Raw genomic sequence first — 15,949 nt, 5'->3', positions numbered from 1 at the left:
ATAATTCCTATATTCTAGCAACAGGCATTTTCCGGCCTTTTCAGTGCCTGCAAGACACTGTTGTTACACTTAGATTATTTATTCATAAAAAGAGCATAGTAGGTATATCTGTCATTTTAACAGATTTTGAACCTGGGACTTGGTGAATTAAGTAATTTGGCGAAGGTCCTACTGCTGTTAAGTGAGCCCGGGACTACAACCCAAGTCTATGTGACCCCAAAGCTTTTAGCCACTAGATTCTATGATTTCCTCCCCGTAATTATGCAAAGAATGTGGTGGTAACCCCTTGCTCCTGACCTCAACTGTTTCTTTTTACTCTAATATTTTAAGTGTTCTTCAATGGAAGAATCATTCTCACACCTTCAAATTCTAGACAGAAAGCATGGATAAATAAATGGTCCTAGGAGAGTTTCAGGATAATTCTGGAAAAAATCTAGATGCTGCCACCATCTCAAAAGGATGATGGCTAAAGAGGCACCTGAGGAGGAAAGCTGGAGGCCATGAGACGCCCAGTAGGATTGGGGGCCCAGGGTTCTGCTGGGGGCGGCAGTACCCAATCCCTGCCTGCTGGGAGGCCCCTCCACCCAGGCTAGCCACATCCAAGAGAACCACAGCGTCAGCCAGGAGCTACCCGGCTTCCTGTGTGCTCGTGACATGGGAGAGAGATGGGATTCTTTAATATAGAAATGCTGGAGTCAAAACAACACCATACCTTCCAGTTTCCTTAGCATTACCCTTGAAAATGGATTTCATGTTACTCCTAGCAACAGCAGCAGGGGCTGTAGTCACACTTGCTGCTGCAGCTGTTGCAGCATTGATAGTAGTAAAAAGTCTAAGTTCTCTTAAGAAGAGAACAAGTAGGGACAACGAGAGGAGTAAAAAAATCTATTTCAAGACGGAAACAAATAGGAAACAGGAAACACACAAACAATTGGGTGAGAAGGAACAGGAAACACAAGAAGAATTGGGAGAGAAGGAACAGGAAACCCACGAAGAAGTGAACGAGGAGAAACAAGACAGCCAAATTTTGTAAGTGTAAATTATAATTTGCTTCCATTTCAGCTAGACAACAGATGCCGATCAAACGAAGGCAGACATCTGGACCACACTAGGCTCCTTTTCTGCGGATCAAAGGGCCGAGTCTGGAAGCAATGCACTGACTTGCCTGGTGTCATAGTGACAGAAAGACTTAAGATCAGTTTTCTGTAAAACTGGCTTTCAGAGGTAAGGGTTAGTGGAGGAGACTGCATCTTTATAACGGTGTAAAGGAAGTTACGTGAAGGGAAAGTTATCAGTGTGCTCTTGTTTCCTTGTTTGTTTTTTGGCATTTCAGGCCCTGGTAAGGAAAAACAAAACCCTAAAATTTGTTCCGTTGGCTTTCACACAAGACATTGCCGCGAGTGAAATGACAAGGACTCCTTTCCCCGGGAGCGGCGGCGCCCCTGCTGGCAGGCGAGGCTGCCGCCATGCGGCACAATGGGCGCCACCTCACAGAGCCCGGCGCGGCGGGCGGGCGGCAGGACCGCGCGGTCAGACTGCGAGCGCGCCCGCTGGCGGCACATGGGCCCCTCGGGGCGGCGAGGCCGGCGGGTGGGTACTCTGGCTGCGGGTGGCGCTAAGTCGGGAAAGAATGAGGAGGCGGTGCAGGCCAACGCTTGCCGGCCTGCGCGTCCCACTTCGGGCAAGCCTCGGCGGTATCCAGCCGCTGTGATAGGCGTGCCTCTGGTTGCCACAAACAACCCAAAAGGGATGCTTCAAAACACGTTGGCCAAGCCCGGGGCCGGCCGGCTGCCTCTCACCTAAGCCAGTCGCTGTTCTCCCAGCTGCCGCGCGATGGCGGGCAAACTACCTTCGCTTTGCGTCCTCTCCTCCCTGATCCTCCCCGCTCCGCCTTCTCCCTCCCACCCTCAGCTGGCTCAGCCGCCTCCATTTTCCAGATCTTTCTCGAACCCTCAGCTTCTCGGGCAGCCGTTGCCCGAGTACTGACGGAAGCAGCCGAAGTCGAGGCGTGGAGCAGCCTCGGGCGCAGAGCGGCAGCTCGCGCACCTCCCCGGCGGCCGAGCGCGCAGGCGCAGACCTCTGTAACTGCCGGTTGGAGGCGGTCGAACCGCAGTGGCGAGAGACCGAGGCGGCGGAGCCAGCGGTGCGGGAGGCCTCCATCTCCTTCTCTGGTCCCGGACGCGCTGCCCTAGATTTAATGCGTAGCGACTTCGGGTCATCTTTCCTTTGCTTCTCGTAGGAGCCCCAATTACTCGAGCAACAGCTCAAAAAAGGACGCGGTTCCCGCACAGAAGGCTTCAGCACCAGCACCCCGACCATTGGGCGGCGGGATGTCTGTGGTTGGCATTGACCTCGGCTTCCTCAACTGCTACATCGCTGTAGCAAGGAGTGGCGGCATCGAGACCATCGCCAATGAGTACAGCGACAGGTGTACCCCGTAAGTGCCTTGGCTTGATCATAACCCCGACCCTAACAAACGTCTTCTCCCGACCCTGCGTTGGTCCTGCCGGCTGGTGTCTTCTGCGCGCCGAACCTTGTGATGACAGGTGCAGTCCATCAACTGCAATCTCTGGAGACCGCTGGTTGGCGGGCCCAGGTGGGAGTCGGACTTCGTCGCGCTGCAAAGCTGCTTTTCCTTAAGGGACGAGGGACTTAACTCTAATAGTTGGCTCATCTCCTTTCTGTACCCACTCACGCCCACATCACCACCCCGGCCTCTGTTCCCCAGCGGGCCTGCTTTAGTTTTCGGGGGGTGGTGCAGAACCACCTCGATATCCCGAACAAATCTCTGAAAAGATGTCTGGTTACCTCTAGCAGGGCTTGCGTGGGATTATCGGCCGCGGGCTGGTATCTCCCATAAGCTGAGTAAAGAATTCTTCATTCTGCCCTTCCTTCTTTCCCCCATCTGTCTCTGAATGACGGCTTTTCAGAAAAGTAAGAGATGAAAGCTTAGACTGCACACATGAGAAGATGAGTTGCAGGTTCATCTGGCCCAGAAAGCCTTTTTTTTTTTTTTGGTAAGTTGTTGAGGTATTCGAGGATTTACCCCAGTGCCCTTGAAAATTCGAGGTAATCGGACTGGTTTCTAGTGGCGTATATTAATGATGCATTAATGGGGAGGGAATCGGGGATGGGAGTTGTTGGCCTCCTGTATTGTATTGGTAATGTATGTCCATTAATGGAAAGCGGTGCAGCCAGAACCTATCAAAAGCGAATGTCTACAGAATGAATAGAAGAATCAGAGGCAGCTGTCCTGTATAAACAGGATTGTGGAATGATTCCTTTATGAACACTTAATGAAAGACTTAGGAGTGGCATTATGTCACGGAAACATGTTTCCACACGTTCCATTGTTTCTCTGGTCTGCGAAGTTTGTTGGCAAAGAATAATTAGACAATAATTAAGACAGGTCTATGAAAAACTAGGCTTTTATTGTCAGCTCCTGTTACTGGTAATTTTGTGAACAAACCAACTGTTCCTGTCTTACTTTCTGTGGAAAAGTAACTAAACATCTTGATTTGACGCTTTAAGATGACCCAAAATATAATTATATAAATATGAGACTAATTTTAAGATCAGTGTTAAGCTAAGCCTTTAAATGATAAAATTACTATGATTTTATGAATAATTTAAAAATATGTCGAGGAGATGTTGAAGAGTAGCTTACTTGAAGCAGTCTGTGCTTTGGTTTCTTTCAAAGAATATTCTGGAAGGTTTTATACCACATTTTTCTAGATATATACATTATATTCTATTGAAGTTCTGCATGTTTAAATTCTCAAATATGACCATAAATCAGTTAATCTTCATAGTACTGTTACAAGTTTTGCTTCCTTTTACGGCTTTTTCCAGCCTTTATGCACAATGAGAGGCTGAAGCAGTAATTGTGAACTGTTTTATGACTTTATGTCTGCAAGATCTTGTTTTAAGCCACAACAGATATGGGCTGCCAGAAAAGAACCAGTAATTCCATTGTCCTCTTTCAGCAGAGTAGAGGTTAATGGGGGCAGTCTCTGGCTTCAGGGACTTAGCCCATGGAGAAAAAGTGAGGGATATAGGATGGACCTTCCTCTAATCCTTAAAGCCTTATCCTAAAAGATCAGAAACCAGAACTCTAAGACAGATACTGCATTTCCGGCTCAGAAGTCTTAGTAGTGCCATGACTCTTTAAAGAACCTGGCCGGACTTACAGAGAGTTCTTTAAAAATTAGGCTGCTTATTTTCATGTTCTATAAGTCTCTTTGCTACTGTTCTTAGGCACATTGGCTAATTCTACATGGCTGAGATTTAATATGATATTTCTGATCAGTGGGTAAGAGTCACTAATACCTAGATTTAATGAACCTAATCCAAACTAGAAAATTGCTAAGGTGGAAGTATTCTTAGCTTGCATCAGCAACTCTGCCCTTCTTTTCATGGCTGTGTACTGTTACCTCAGGATCTTTTATTGTTACTGAACTAATACTTGACTGTAGTCTGTTCTTAACACTATATTTACTCTGTGGAGCTTAAATTATTGAGTGAAAACCTAGCTTTTCTAGATCCCTGGACCTTTGTTTATTAAATACGTATCTTGCAAAAAGCATAACTATTAGAGAACCTGTAAATTTTCAAATACACCACAGTATTTAATGATATAGATAAACTAGTTTTCAAAAACTTTTTCCCTGTTCCAAGTCACTGACACTAAGGTAGTAAGACATAGGTGTTTACAAATACATTGCAAAAGGACCTTGTGGAAAGAGGAAGGAAATGTTCCATTTAGTTGGTTTTGGCATTTATGCTTTTTAACATTTGTTTCATTCTTTAACATACTTGATTATGTATACATGGGAAGGTCCGGTGTATAAACCAAAGACAGTTTAATGGAAAAGATAATTGCTTAAGTTTTGGCCCCACGGTTAAGGGACCAAGAACAAGTAATTTAACTTAATCTTCAGATTTCCCTTCTGTAAAGTTGGAGGGCTTGTACTAGCTGCTCTTCTCTCATGGATAAATTGAAGAGGGAGAAGGAAATTAACATGCATAAGCTGAAGAGGAAAAAATTAATTTCAGAACATTTTCTTATTTAAAACAATTGTCACACAAATAGTACATGTTCACTGTAGAGATGTAGGCACATTAAAAAGTGAAAGTAAAAATTTAATTCCTCCACCCAGAAATAAAACTTCCAGATGGTTTTCTCTGTGTTTCAAGGATAGATTACACTTTATAGTCTGTTTGGTAACCTCTATGTAATACATACTTCTCTATACCATTAGTTTCAGTGTTGGTATAATCTTTTCTTTAATCCATCCCTTTTTGGACAGTGAGATGGTTTATATTTTTTTATAAGCCATACTGCAATAACTGTCTTTGTAACTAAATGTTTAACCCTTATAATTTTTTTGACCCTTATAATTTTTTCAAATAAATTCTTAGAATAACTGAGTATGCACATTTTTGGATAAGTTTGTATTGTTCAATTAAGCATAGATGTGGGGATTGGAATTTCCATCCCAGGCATAATTATATCAAAGTGATTAGTTTCATACATGGGAAAAGAAAACTGTAGCCAAGGACCTTCATTCAATATTAGACTAAAGCATGTGATCGGCTAAAACATGCTGCTTTTGTTGATAATAGTGATTGCTATGTGACAGGCATTGTGCTTCTATTGTCATACATATTACATCAATTCTGTGAGTTTGGTAGTACTAGCTTTTTTCATAAGCCTAAAGCAAACTTACCTGTTTTGGCCAAGAACTTAAAGCAATGAAACTGATTCAGTTTCAGGCCTCTTTTACCCCCAGAACCTCAGTGTCCTTCCATTATCCATTAGCATAAGGATGGTATATACATATTAGGTTAATGAGGATATAACAAAGGAACAAATTATCTGGCTTAGAAGCATCTTTGCTCTAATATCAATAAATTCATCTATTTTTGACTAGTTTCTAAGAACTGTTTTAAAATGTTTTAATATGGTTTTAAGTTATTTTAAGAACATGTAAAAAATCTTACTTTGTTTGAAAAATTCATTAAAATGCATACCAACACAAAATAGATTAGTATATGGAGGAAAGCAATGTGGAAGACTGTAAACTACAAACTGCATATTTCTTGTGGGTAGAATTATGGAGGGTATGCTTTTAATACGTAGTCTGTAATGGTTTGAATTTTTCTGAACATATTTTACAATAAGGAAAACTGATTTTTTTTTTAAGCGAAAGTATTTCAAGAGATTTTTGTTAGGTGTATTTTATCAAAATTCTGTATGATCAGACTTAGTATTCAGTTCTCTGGTGTTCTGTCTTCCTTTTTCCCTATTTCTTTACCAGTGTATGAATAATCTGGAAATATGGGAATACATTATTTATACATTTGAGAAGTCCTCTTCCGTGCACACAGGTAGAAATCACCTACTTTGGGTTATTAAAAATAAACATTTTTATACATAGGAAATGCCAAACTCCAGAGATTAATAGTAGCTATAGTTGGGTAGGAGGAGGACTTTTCATGGTGATAGCAGTTGGGGAGGTGAGGGGAGTCTTTTACATTTTATTTAAATATTCTTTGTACCATATGAAGTGGTTTTGTATATCTTACTCTGAGCTTATGTTAACTTTGATTTAAAATATTTTAAATACAAACGAGAAAGTAAATCTCCAACCCTTCCCAACCACCCAGTAAACTTTAATATGTATGTTTTTAGTTTTATGCAAGTGTATGTGTACATAACTGGGATGTTTTTCTGTTTGCTTTTTAACGAAAGTAGAATTACATGGTATGTATTTTGCAACTTTGTCTCAACATATATTGTGAACATCTCAAACTTGTGTGTATAGTTCTAATTTACCTCATTTTTAAATTTATTTTTTTTTTAAGATTTTATTTATTTATTTGATAGAGGGAGACACAGCGAGAGAGGAAACACAAGCAGAGGGAGTGAGAGAGGGAGAAGCAAGCTTCCTGCAGAGCAGGGAGTCCTATGCAAGGGCTCGATCCCAGGACCCTGGGATCATGACCCGAGCTGAAGGCAGACAGTTAATGACTGAGCCACCCAGGCACCCCACATTTTTTATTTTTTTTAAGTTTTTAATTTCAGTTAACACACAGTGTAATAGTTTCAGGTGTACAATTTAGTGATTCGACCTTCCATACAACACCCAGTGCTCATCACAACTTCATTCCTTAGTCCCCATCACCTATTTCATCCATCCCCCACCCACCTCCCCTCTGGTAACCATTAGTTCTCTGTAGTTCAGAATCTGTTTCTTGGTTTGCCTCTCTCTTTTTTACCCTATGCTCGCTTGTTTTGTTTCTTAAATTCCACGAGTGAAATCATACAGTACTTGTCTTTCTCTGACTCATTTTGCTTAGCATAATACTGTCTAGATCCTTTGGGTAAATACCTTGTAGTGCAATTGCTGGATCACAGGGTAGTTCTATTTTTGGTTTTTTGAGGAGCCTCCATACTGTTTTTCAGAGTGGCTGCACCAGTTTGCATTCCCACCAACAGTGCAAGAGGGTTCCCCTTTCCACATCCTTGCCAACACCTGTTTCTTGTGTTGTTGATTTTAGCCATTCTGACCTAATTTACCTTGTTTATTTAAATGGGCTGTACAGTATTCCATTGATAGATGCTCTACTATTAGTGGATGTTTCAAATTATTATTTTGCTATTGACAAAAACAAAAATTCAATGAGTACTTTTTTTTTTTTTTTTTTTTACTAATTGTGCTAAGTGGAATGGAAAGGCACATGGCTCACACATTAGCATGGCCAAAGCAAGACTATAAAATCTTTTACTATGAATATTTTCTATGATAAAACAAAATGAATCTTTAGTTATTGCCTTGAATTTGTTGGTGAGAAATTCTGAAAAGTTTCTAGAAGGCAAGGAAGGATAAGTACAAATTACATACTATCCTATTTTGAGTTTAAGGTGTTTAACATGCTATGGTAGTCTTTCGTATGTGGTTACTACAATACAAATTAATCAGCATAGCTGTGTTCTGATGAAGTTTTATTTACAAAAATAGATGGCAGGGGCGCCTGGGTGGCTCATTCCGTTAAGTGGCTGCCTTCGGCTCAGGTCATGATCCTGGGGTCTTGGGATCGAGCCGCACATCTGACTCCCTGCTCAGCAGAGAGCCTGTTTCTCCCTCTCCATCTGCCGGCCACTCTGCCTACTTGTGCTCTCTCTCTCTCTCTCTCTCTCAAATAAATAAATAAAATCTTTAAAAAAAAAAAATAGGTGGCAAATGGTAATTTGCAAACCCCTTGTCTAATCAGTCATAATCAAAAGAACTTTAAGGGGTGCCTGGGTGGCTCAGTTGGTTGGGCGACTGCCTTCGGCTCAGGTCATGATCCTGGAGTCCCAGGATCGAGTCCCACATCGGGCTCCCTGCTCAGCAGGGAGTCTGCCTCTCCCTCTGACCTCCTTCCCTCTCATGCTCTCTCTACCATTCTCTCTCTCTCAAATAAATAAAAAATCTTAAAAAAAAAAAATAAAAGAACTTTAAGATTATGGTGCATTGCTATTGGAATTTGACCTGTCGATTTTTAAGGTAAACAGCTTTTCAAATAATGTATCTAACAGTTAAATACATCTAATTTAATATAACTAATCAGCTCTTTAAATATATCTACCTAAGTACAGTTGACCCTTGAACAACATGGGTTTGAACTGTGCAGGTCCACTGATATGTGGACTTTTTTTTTTTTTGATAAATACAATACACTACTGTGAATGTATTTTCTCTTATAATTTTCTTAACATTTCTTCTCTAGCTTAATACAAGAACACAGTGTATAATATATATAACAAAATATGTGTTAACTGTTATCAGTAAGGCTTCTGGTCAGCAGTACGCCATTAGTAGTTATGTGGGAAGTTAAAAATTATACATGGAGGGCACCTGGGTGGCTCAGTCGTTAAGCGTCTGCCTTCCGCTCAGGTCATGATCCTGGAGTTCCAGGATTGAGTCCCACATCGGGCTTCCTTCTCAGCCAGGAGCCTGCTTCTCCCTCTCCCACTCCCCCTGCTTGGGTTCCCTCTCTTGCTGTGTCTCTCTCTGTCAAATATATAAATAAAATCTTTAAAAAAAAGCATTTAGAAACTCTTAAATTTTTATTTTTTATATGTTAAAAAGTTTTATCCATTGTCCATACTGAAAGACTGGAAAGTTTTTGTTATTACTAAATCATATACGCCTAAAAGAAATCTTATTTTTGGGGACACCTGGGTGGCTCAGTTGGTTAAGCGGCCGACTCGATTTCGGCTCAGGTCATGATCTCAGGGTCCTGGGATGGAGCCCCCTGTCGGACTCCACTCTCAGCTGGGAGTCCGCTTGAGGATTCTATCTCTGCTCCCCCCACCTCCATGCATGTACGCATGCTCTCACTCTCTCTCTGATCTTTAAAAAAAAAAAAGTCATCTTATTTTTCTAAGTAGCAAGCTAGAAAGCAAATGGTGGCCATAGGTCTTTTTTTTTTTTTAAGATTTTTTTTTATTTATTCATTTGCAACAGAGAGATACAGAGAGAGAGCATGAGCAGGGGGAGGTGCAGAGGGAGAGGGAGAAGCAGGCTCTCTGCTGAGCCGGGAGCCCAATGTGGGACTGGATCCCAGGACCCTGGTATCATGACCTGAGCCAAAGGCAGAGGCTTAACCATCTGAGCCACCCAGGCACCCCAACCATAAGTCTTTTTGAGAACATTCCTCCCCCACTTCCTTCTAGGGCAATTTTTTTCCAGATAGTTAACCTTGAGAAATAATAACCATATTATTTTCTTTACTGCAGAACTTTCATATCTGTTAATTTGTTTATAGGCATTGAAACTCCCAGGAAAGAATGTTTTCCCCAACTTATTTGAACCTCCAAGGGAATTATATTCCACAGAACAGTATTTGGAAAATGGTGCTATAAGGCGGTGGTTCTCAGTTGGAAATTTTGCCCATTAGGGCACATCTGACAATTATCTGAAGATACATTTTTGGTTGACACTCTTGGTGTGAGGTGTTGGGGGGGAGTGCTTCTGGCATCTCAGGAGTTGACCCCCTGATTTAAACCAATTGATGGCCCTTTTATATCATCATTCATTCAGTTATTGTTTTCTTAATATGTAGTTGATAACAGAAGAGGCTATAAGTAGTAATTGTGATCTTATGGAAACTGGCAAGGGAAAGCTGACAATTTTTAAAATAGGGTTATTTTTAAAATGAAAGTGGTAAAATCAAGAGTCTTTGGATCCTTAGTGGAGACTGACAAAGTGAGCAAATTAAAGAGTACTGACCTCTTAGGTGAGGAATCTCATAGTCTTTTGGCAGTATGTGTTTTCTCCAGCCTGGTCGTGCTTGGCCTTAATAGGCATTATAAGAGAGAAAGAAAATTAATCTTAAGTTTTAAGGGAAAATACAAATACAGCTTTTTTTTTTTAAGATTTATCTATCTGAGATAGAGTGCATGTGGGGGTGGGGGTCAGAGGGAGAGGGAGAGAGAGAATCTCAAGCAGACTCTCCACTGAGGGTGGAGCCCAACATGGTGCTTGATTTCACAACCCTGAGATTACGACCTGAGTTGGATGCTTAACAGACTGAGCCACCCAGATGCCCCAAAATACAGCTTTCTTAAATTAACACCTGACATTTGATTTTCATACCCCTCCTCTACCAAAAGTGACATAGGACATTTAGAAGTTTTGTTTAGAATTTAGTGGCATTCTCTGAGAATCTGGGATTACCACTGTGGTGGCAATATCAGATTGGAAATTATAGATTTAAGCTGCATTGTAAACCCTTTGTTTGTTTTTAGGTATAAGATGGAATTTCTAAATAGCAGCTGAAATAAAGTGTAGAAAGCATAATATCAATGGATTATGCAATATACATTTGGGTAAACTACTGAATATCCTTTCTATAAAAACTTTTGTGTCAGCCTCTAAAGTATGGTATAATGTGTTTATTTCCCTTGGTGTTAGTAAAGTCAGGTAAAAGTTTTGAGAGATGCTGGGTATTTTGATTTTTCTGAAAATACTTAGCAAGTATTCATTTAATGGTTGCATTCCAGAATCTTTTTGAAAGAAAATTAAAGGAAGGAGTTTGAAGCACTTTTTTAGCCATGTGAGGAAGGTTTTCTGTGTATTGAAACTGGGTATTTCCAAGCTCTAACACTAAATTGTTTAAACGTTAAAAGTTGCCTACTTTTAACTTTAGAGAATTATCTAATAATGCTAACTGTTTAGCTTTCTCTGTGAAGTGATATATGTGTGCAGCATGTTTCAAAGAATCTAGTACTTAATAATTGATACTTGAATCAATATTATTTGGCCCCAGTGTTCTAAGAGAAGTGAACTTCTTGAGAATCAACCTAAGAATAAGATTATCTATGTACTGAAGTGATGGTAGCCTAGTATGAAAAAATTAAAAGTATTCTTATGTGTGTCCAAATAATGGAGTTGAGAAAAGGACAGATTATAATAAAGTAGGCTAAGAGATGGCAAATCTATATTTTCTCTGATGAACTTTAGGATGGAATGCCAACCATCCACATAGATAACCATATTAGGTATGCAAATACTCTACTCTGGCAGGGACTATGTTGCATCAAGGAGTTATTTGGAAGAGATCATCTGCTTGGATGTCTCAAACATACCTCAGTCTCAGCATGTCCAGATTAGCACTGCGATGGTCCATCCTCAAACCTGTCCCTCTTACAGTGTTTTCTGTCTCATTAAATGACACCACTCTACCCTCTTATGTAAATGGAAAACCTAGACATTAGTCGTGATACTTGCCTCTTCCTTTTATCTATTCCAGCCCTATTCAGTAAAAATATGTTAGCAACATGCATAAACGTTCTAGTAGTTACACCAAAAAGATAAGAAACAGGTGAAATTAATTTTATATATTTGATTTAACTCAACATATCCAAAATCTTATTTCCATATTTTAAAATCAATGAGATATTTTATATTCCTTTTTAAATATTAAATTTTCAAAGTCCAGAGTATGTTTCACACTTAAAATGAATACATCTCAATTCATACTAGCCACATTTCATGTGCTTGATCATCACATATGGCTGGTGGCTACCATATTAGACAGTGAAGATCCAGTCTGTCACTAAGTGCTTTGAGTCATACCTCCTAAATATCTCTTAATTCCTTCTTCCCTTCTCAGCTGCCATCATCCTGATATAGATTACTGATAAGTTCTAGCCTTCCTCCCATCAGTTCACACTGGTCAAAATGATCTCTGCCAAATCTCCTTTAATTCCACCCCCATCATCGTTTACTCTTCCTTAAAATCTCATCACTTCCTCAGGTGAGCCTTTCCTGATCCTCCTCTAGGTCAGTTCTGTTATTTACTCATCTAGCATCAGGTATACTCTCTATTGTAGCACCTAGTTTACTTTCATTTGTGTGAGCACTGTAAGTTCCAAGAGAGCCAAAACCATGTCTTTTTCCCCTCACTGTATCTCTAGTAACTAACAGAGTGCCAGACATAAATTACTCAACCAAAATCTGTTAACTAAATGAATTTAACTGCTTGCCCTTCCTGAAAATGCTGTGGCCCCCAGTATAAAAGTGTCTTGTTCAACCCTTAAAAAGCACTGTTCTGGGGACAGCAGGGGGTGGGGGGGGAGGCACCTGGATTGGTTCAGTCAGCTAAGCGTCAGACTCTTGATCTCAGCTCAGGTCTTGATCTTCAGGTTTTGAGTTCAGACCCCATGTTGGGCTCCATGCTGGGTATGGAGCCTACTAAAAAAAGCGGGGGTGGGGGCATTGTTCTGGGATCTTTCCTCTTCAGTTCATCTATATAAGCATCGAATGTTCTCTTCTTTATCCAAAAGCCTTTAATGAGTTCCCTTTACCTACTGAAATAAATGTTAAATTTATAACCTGTCATTTGAGGCTCTGTATAATCTGACCCCAGTACTATCAAAATGTCAAATGAAACTAGCCAAGTTGTATTCTTCCTACTCTCCAAATAAGCATTACCCTTAGGAGCCATCTTTCTATGCATTCAATAAGTACTTTTACTATATTACCAGATAATGATCTAGGCCAGTACTGTCCAGTAGAACTTTCTATTCTGTATATCTCTTCTGTGTATATATTTTTTTAAGATTTTATTTATTTATTTGACACAGAGAGAGACAGCGAGAGAGGGAACACAAGCAAGGGGAGTGGGAGAGGGAGAAGCAGGCTTCCTGCTGAGCAGGGAGCCCGATGCGGGGCTCAATCCCAGGACCTTGGGATCATGACCTGAGCCAAAGGCAGACACTTAACAGAGACTGAGCCACCCAGGTGCCCCTGTTCTGTGTATATTCTGTCCTCTGTATACTCACTGGCCACATACAGCTGTTAAGCCCTTGAAAGTTGGCTCTTGAGCACTTAAAATGTCAATAATTCTGAGGAACTGAATTTCTTAATTTGGCTAAATTTTATTAGCCACGTGTGGCTAGTGGCTACCATATTGGATAGTGCAGATCAAGGGAATGGAGCACACGTTATCTGCCCTCATGGAGTACATGCCCTGGTGTGGAGATACAGTCAGTAAATAAATTGTATCAGATGGTGATACATTATGTAGGAGAATGAAATTAGGTAAACAGTAGGAGATGTATATGTTGGGAAGGAGCAGAAAATGTTTATGTAAGATAGAAAAGGTGTTGATGATAAACTGACATTTGAGCAGAGACATGAAAAAAAATGAGAGAGGTGTGTAAGCCATGTGGATGGATATATTTAGTAGTGTTCCAGAGATAGAGAATAGCATGTACAAAGGCCCTAAGAAGTGTGCTTGCATTATTCTAGAAATAGCAAGGAGACCAGTGTGCCTAGATTGAAGTTACAGGGTAGAGCAGCCAAGCACCAGACCACGAAGGGTTTTATTGGCTGTTGGGGAGACTTAAGCTTTTGCTTTGTGAGACAAGACACCATTGGAGGGGGAATTTCATGACCTTAGTCTTGAAGAGGTTCACTCTGGTTATCATATTGTGAATAGATATATCCCTACATACTGGGAATGTCCTTTTGAACAAAACAGACGTGTGTTAAAATTTTTTCTCTTCTTTCAGATCTTAATTCAGAAATCACCTCTTCCACTTGCTTTTCCTAAGTGATTATTCTTTTTCACTAGTATTATAGTCCATATGGTCATAGTCCTATATGTTGATTTTTTTCTGTAGACTATAAATTCCCCAACAACAGTGATTGTAGCTAGTATACACACATTGTTCATAGTTAGGGGTTGATATGAATGGTACCTGTAGTTACAACTAAAATCATGGAAACACTTTCTTAAATTATAACATGAAATGATATTTTGATGAAAATGTTGCTCCACACTTGCTTTTATAAGCAGAATTACATCTAAATGCACTAATAAAAAAGAGCAATCATAGTGTTCAAAAGCATTTACCCATATTCACTCATTTAATCCTCACACAAACCTGTGAGTAGGTATTATTATCAGCACTATCTTCTGGATGGGAAACTGAGACAAATAATGGTTAGGTAATTTCTACAAGATTACAGAGCCTGGATTTAGATCCATGCAACCTGGCCTTACTGAACACAGTCAATTTTTTTAGTAGGTCATAGACCAATAGAATTTGAAAAACAATTTTGGGGGCCAGCAGAACATTGTCAGCTATTAGCAACATTTATTCTAAAAATTCTAACATTCTCACCACTATTCCATTACTTATGAAACCAAAATATGCAAAGTTCTGATGTCCATTAACCTATTTTTAGAATATACCTGATTATGTTAATCCATTTAATTCATTTTTTTCATAAGGAGAGGCAGAATGATGGCATATCAATTTAAACATACCATGGGAACAAACTTTGTGTTTTTCGCTTGTTTAGGGCCTGTATATCTTTGGGATCAAGAACTCGAGCCATTGGAAATGCAGCTAAGAGCCAGGTAAATTGTTAATGTAGATGTTTTGACTTACAGGAAGAATTTAATGGAATCTTGGTAACTAAGCTCCCACTTTACATAGTTAAGAGTGAGAAAAGAGAAGGAGGGAGATTTGATAGACCCATATATCTTTGTATTTTAATAGATATATTTTGCTTTGGGGGTTGCAAAATATTTCTTATGTTTTAGTTTTTAAAAAGTCCTTTTAGTTGTGAAGTTAGGGTGTTGCTACCATATGACACCACTTTTTCCCCTGTATGGTCACTTTTCTAAGAGGTATCCTATCTAGAGTATACACTTCAACAAGTAAGCAATGTCTTTGTAAAAGAAGGTGGGAAAGATGGAAGAACTAATTTCCAGAGTAACCCAATGTAGCTACTTTACATGGAATCTGTTTAAGTATTCATATTTCTAGGCTTCTGAAGTGCTTATAAGTAGGACGTTTACTTTTAACATTGTTAGAGGTTCATTTTCCTCAGACTTTATTTCCCTGAACCAAAAGCCCTTAACAATTACTTCTTACATTTTAATGTGTACTTGGGTCTTCTTTTCCTCATAAAATAACTTTGTTTAATGGGGCTTTTTTCCCCTCCTGACTTTATAAGGATAATTGACTCATTTATCTAGGAATTTTTGCCTAAGACCTTATCAAGGTTGTCTTTTAATTGGCCTGTATATGAAAATGTTTATCTTCTCCTACACTTTCATATTGTACATAAACAAATGTGTTTGTGCCAAAATGACTTCTTCACTAAAGTTTACATCTCATATTCTGTGTGATCTTCTAACCGTATCATAGATAACAGAGTCTCTGAAGAAAGCAAACTAAAATTACTCCTCCTAAAGAGACCACTGTGGTAATTCAGCATCCCAGTAGCTTTCATCTCATAATTGAAGAGCAAGATCTATTTGGCTTTAACTAAGAGGGCAGCAGCTGGATCTCAGTATTATTCTGTCGTGTGAACTACATGTTCTAGTTAAAGAAAAAATTACTTTGCTAAAATACAAGCCATTTGCAAATTAAGACACT

At 39.8% G+C, this 15,949-nt stretch overlaps 1 protein-coding gene across 1 annotated transcript in view; it reads left to right on the top strand.

Moving 5' to 3' along the window:
- The first annotated feature begins 742 nt into the window (after positions 1-742).
- The window catches only part of HSPA4L (heat shock protein family A (Hsp70) member 4 like), a 53,596-nt gene continuing 38,389 nt past the window's right edge, over positions 743-15,949 (top strand). Inside the window, exons 1-3 of the mRNA XM_028102294.2 lie at positions 743-1,029; positions 2,240-2,437; positions 14,865-14,922. Coding sequence (XP_027958095.2) covers positions 743-1,029; positions 2,240-2,437; positions 14,865-14,922 — 543 coding nt within the window. The remainder of the gene's footprint in view (positions 1,030-2,239; positions 2,438-14,864; positions 14,923-15,949) is intronic.

The sequence above is a fragment of the Eumetopias jubatus genome, unplaced genomic scaffold (genome assembly GCF_037043125.1).
Source record: "Eumetopias jubatus isolate StellerSeaLion01/CBP00866 unplaced genomic scaffold, mEumJub1_p1.0 scaffold_2, whole genome shotgun sequence".
NCBI classification, from domain to species: domain Eukaryota; kingdom Metazoa; phylum Chordata; class Mammalia; order Carnivora; family Otariidae; genus Eumetopias; species Eumetopias jubatus.
The sequence above is the reverse complement of the archived record's forward strand: the minus strand, read 5'-3'. Positions and strand labels throughout refer to the sequence as shown.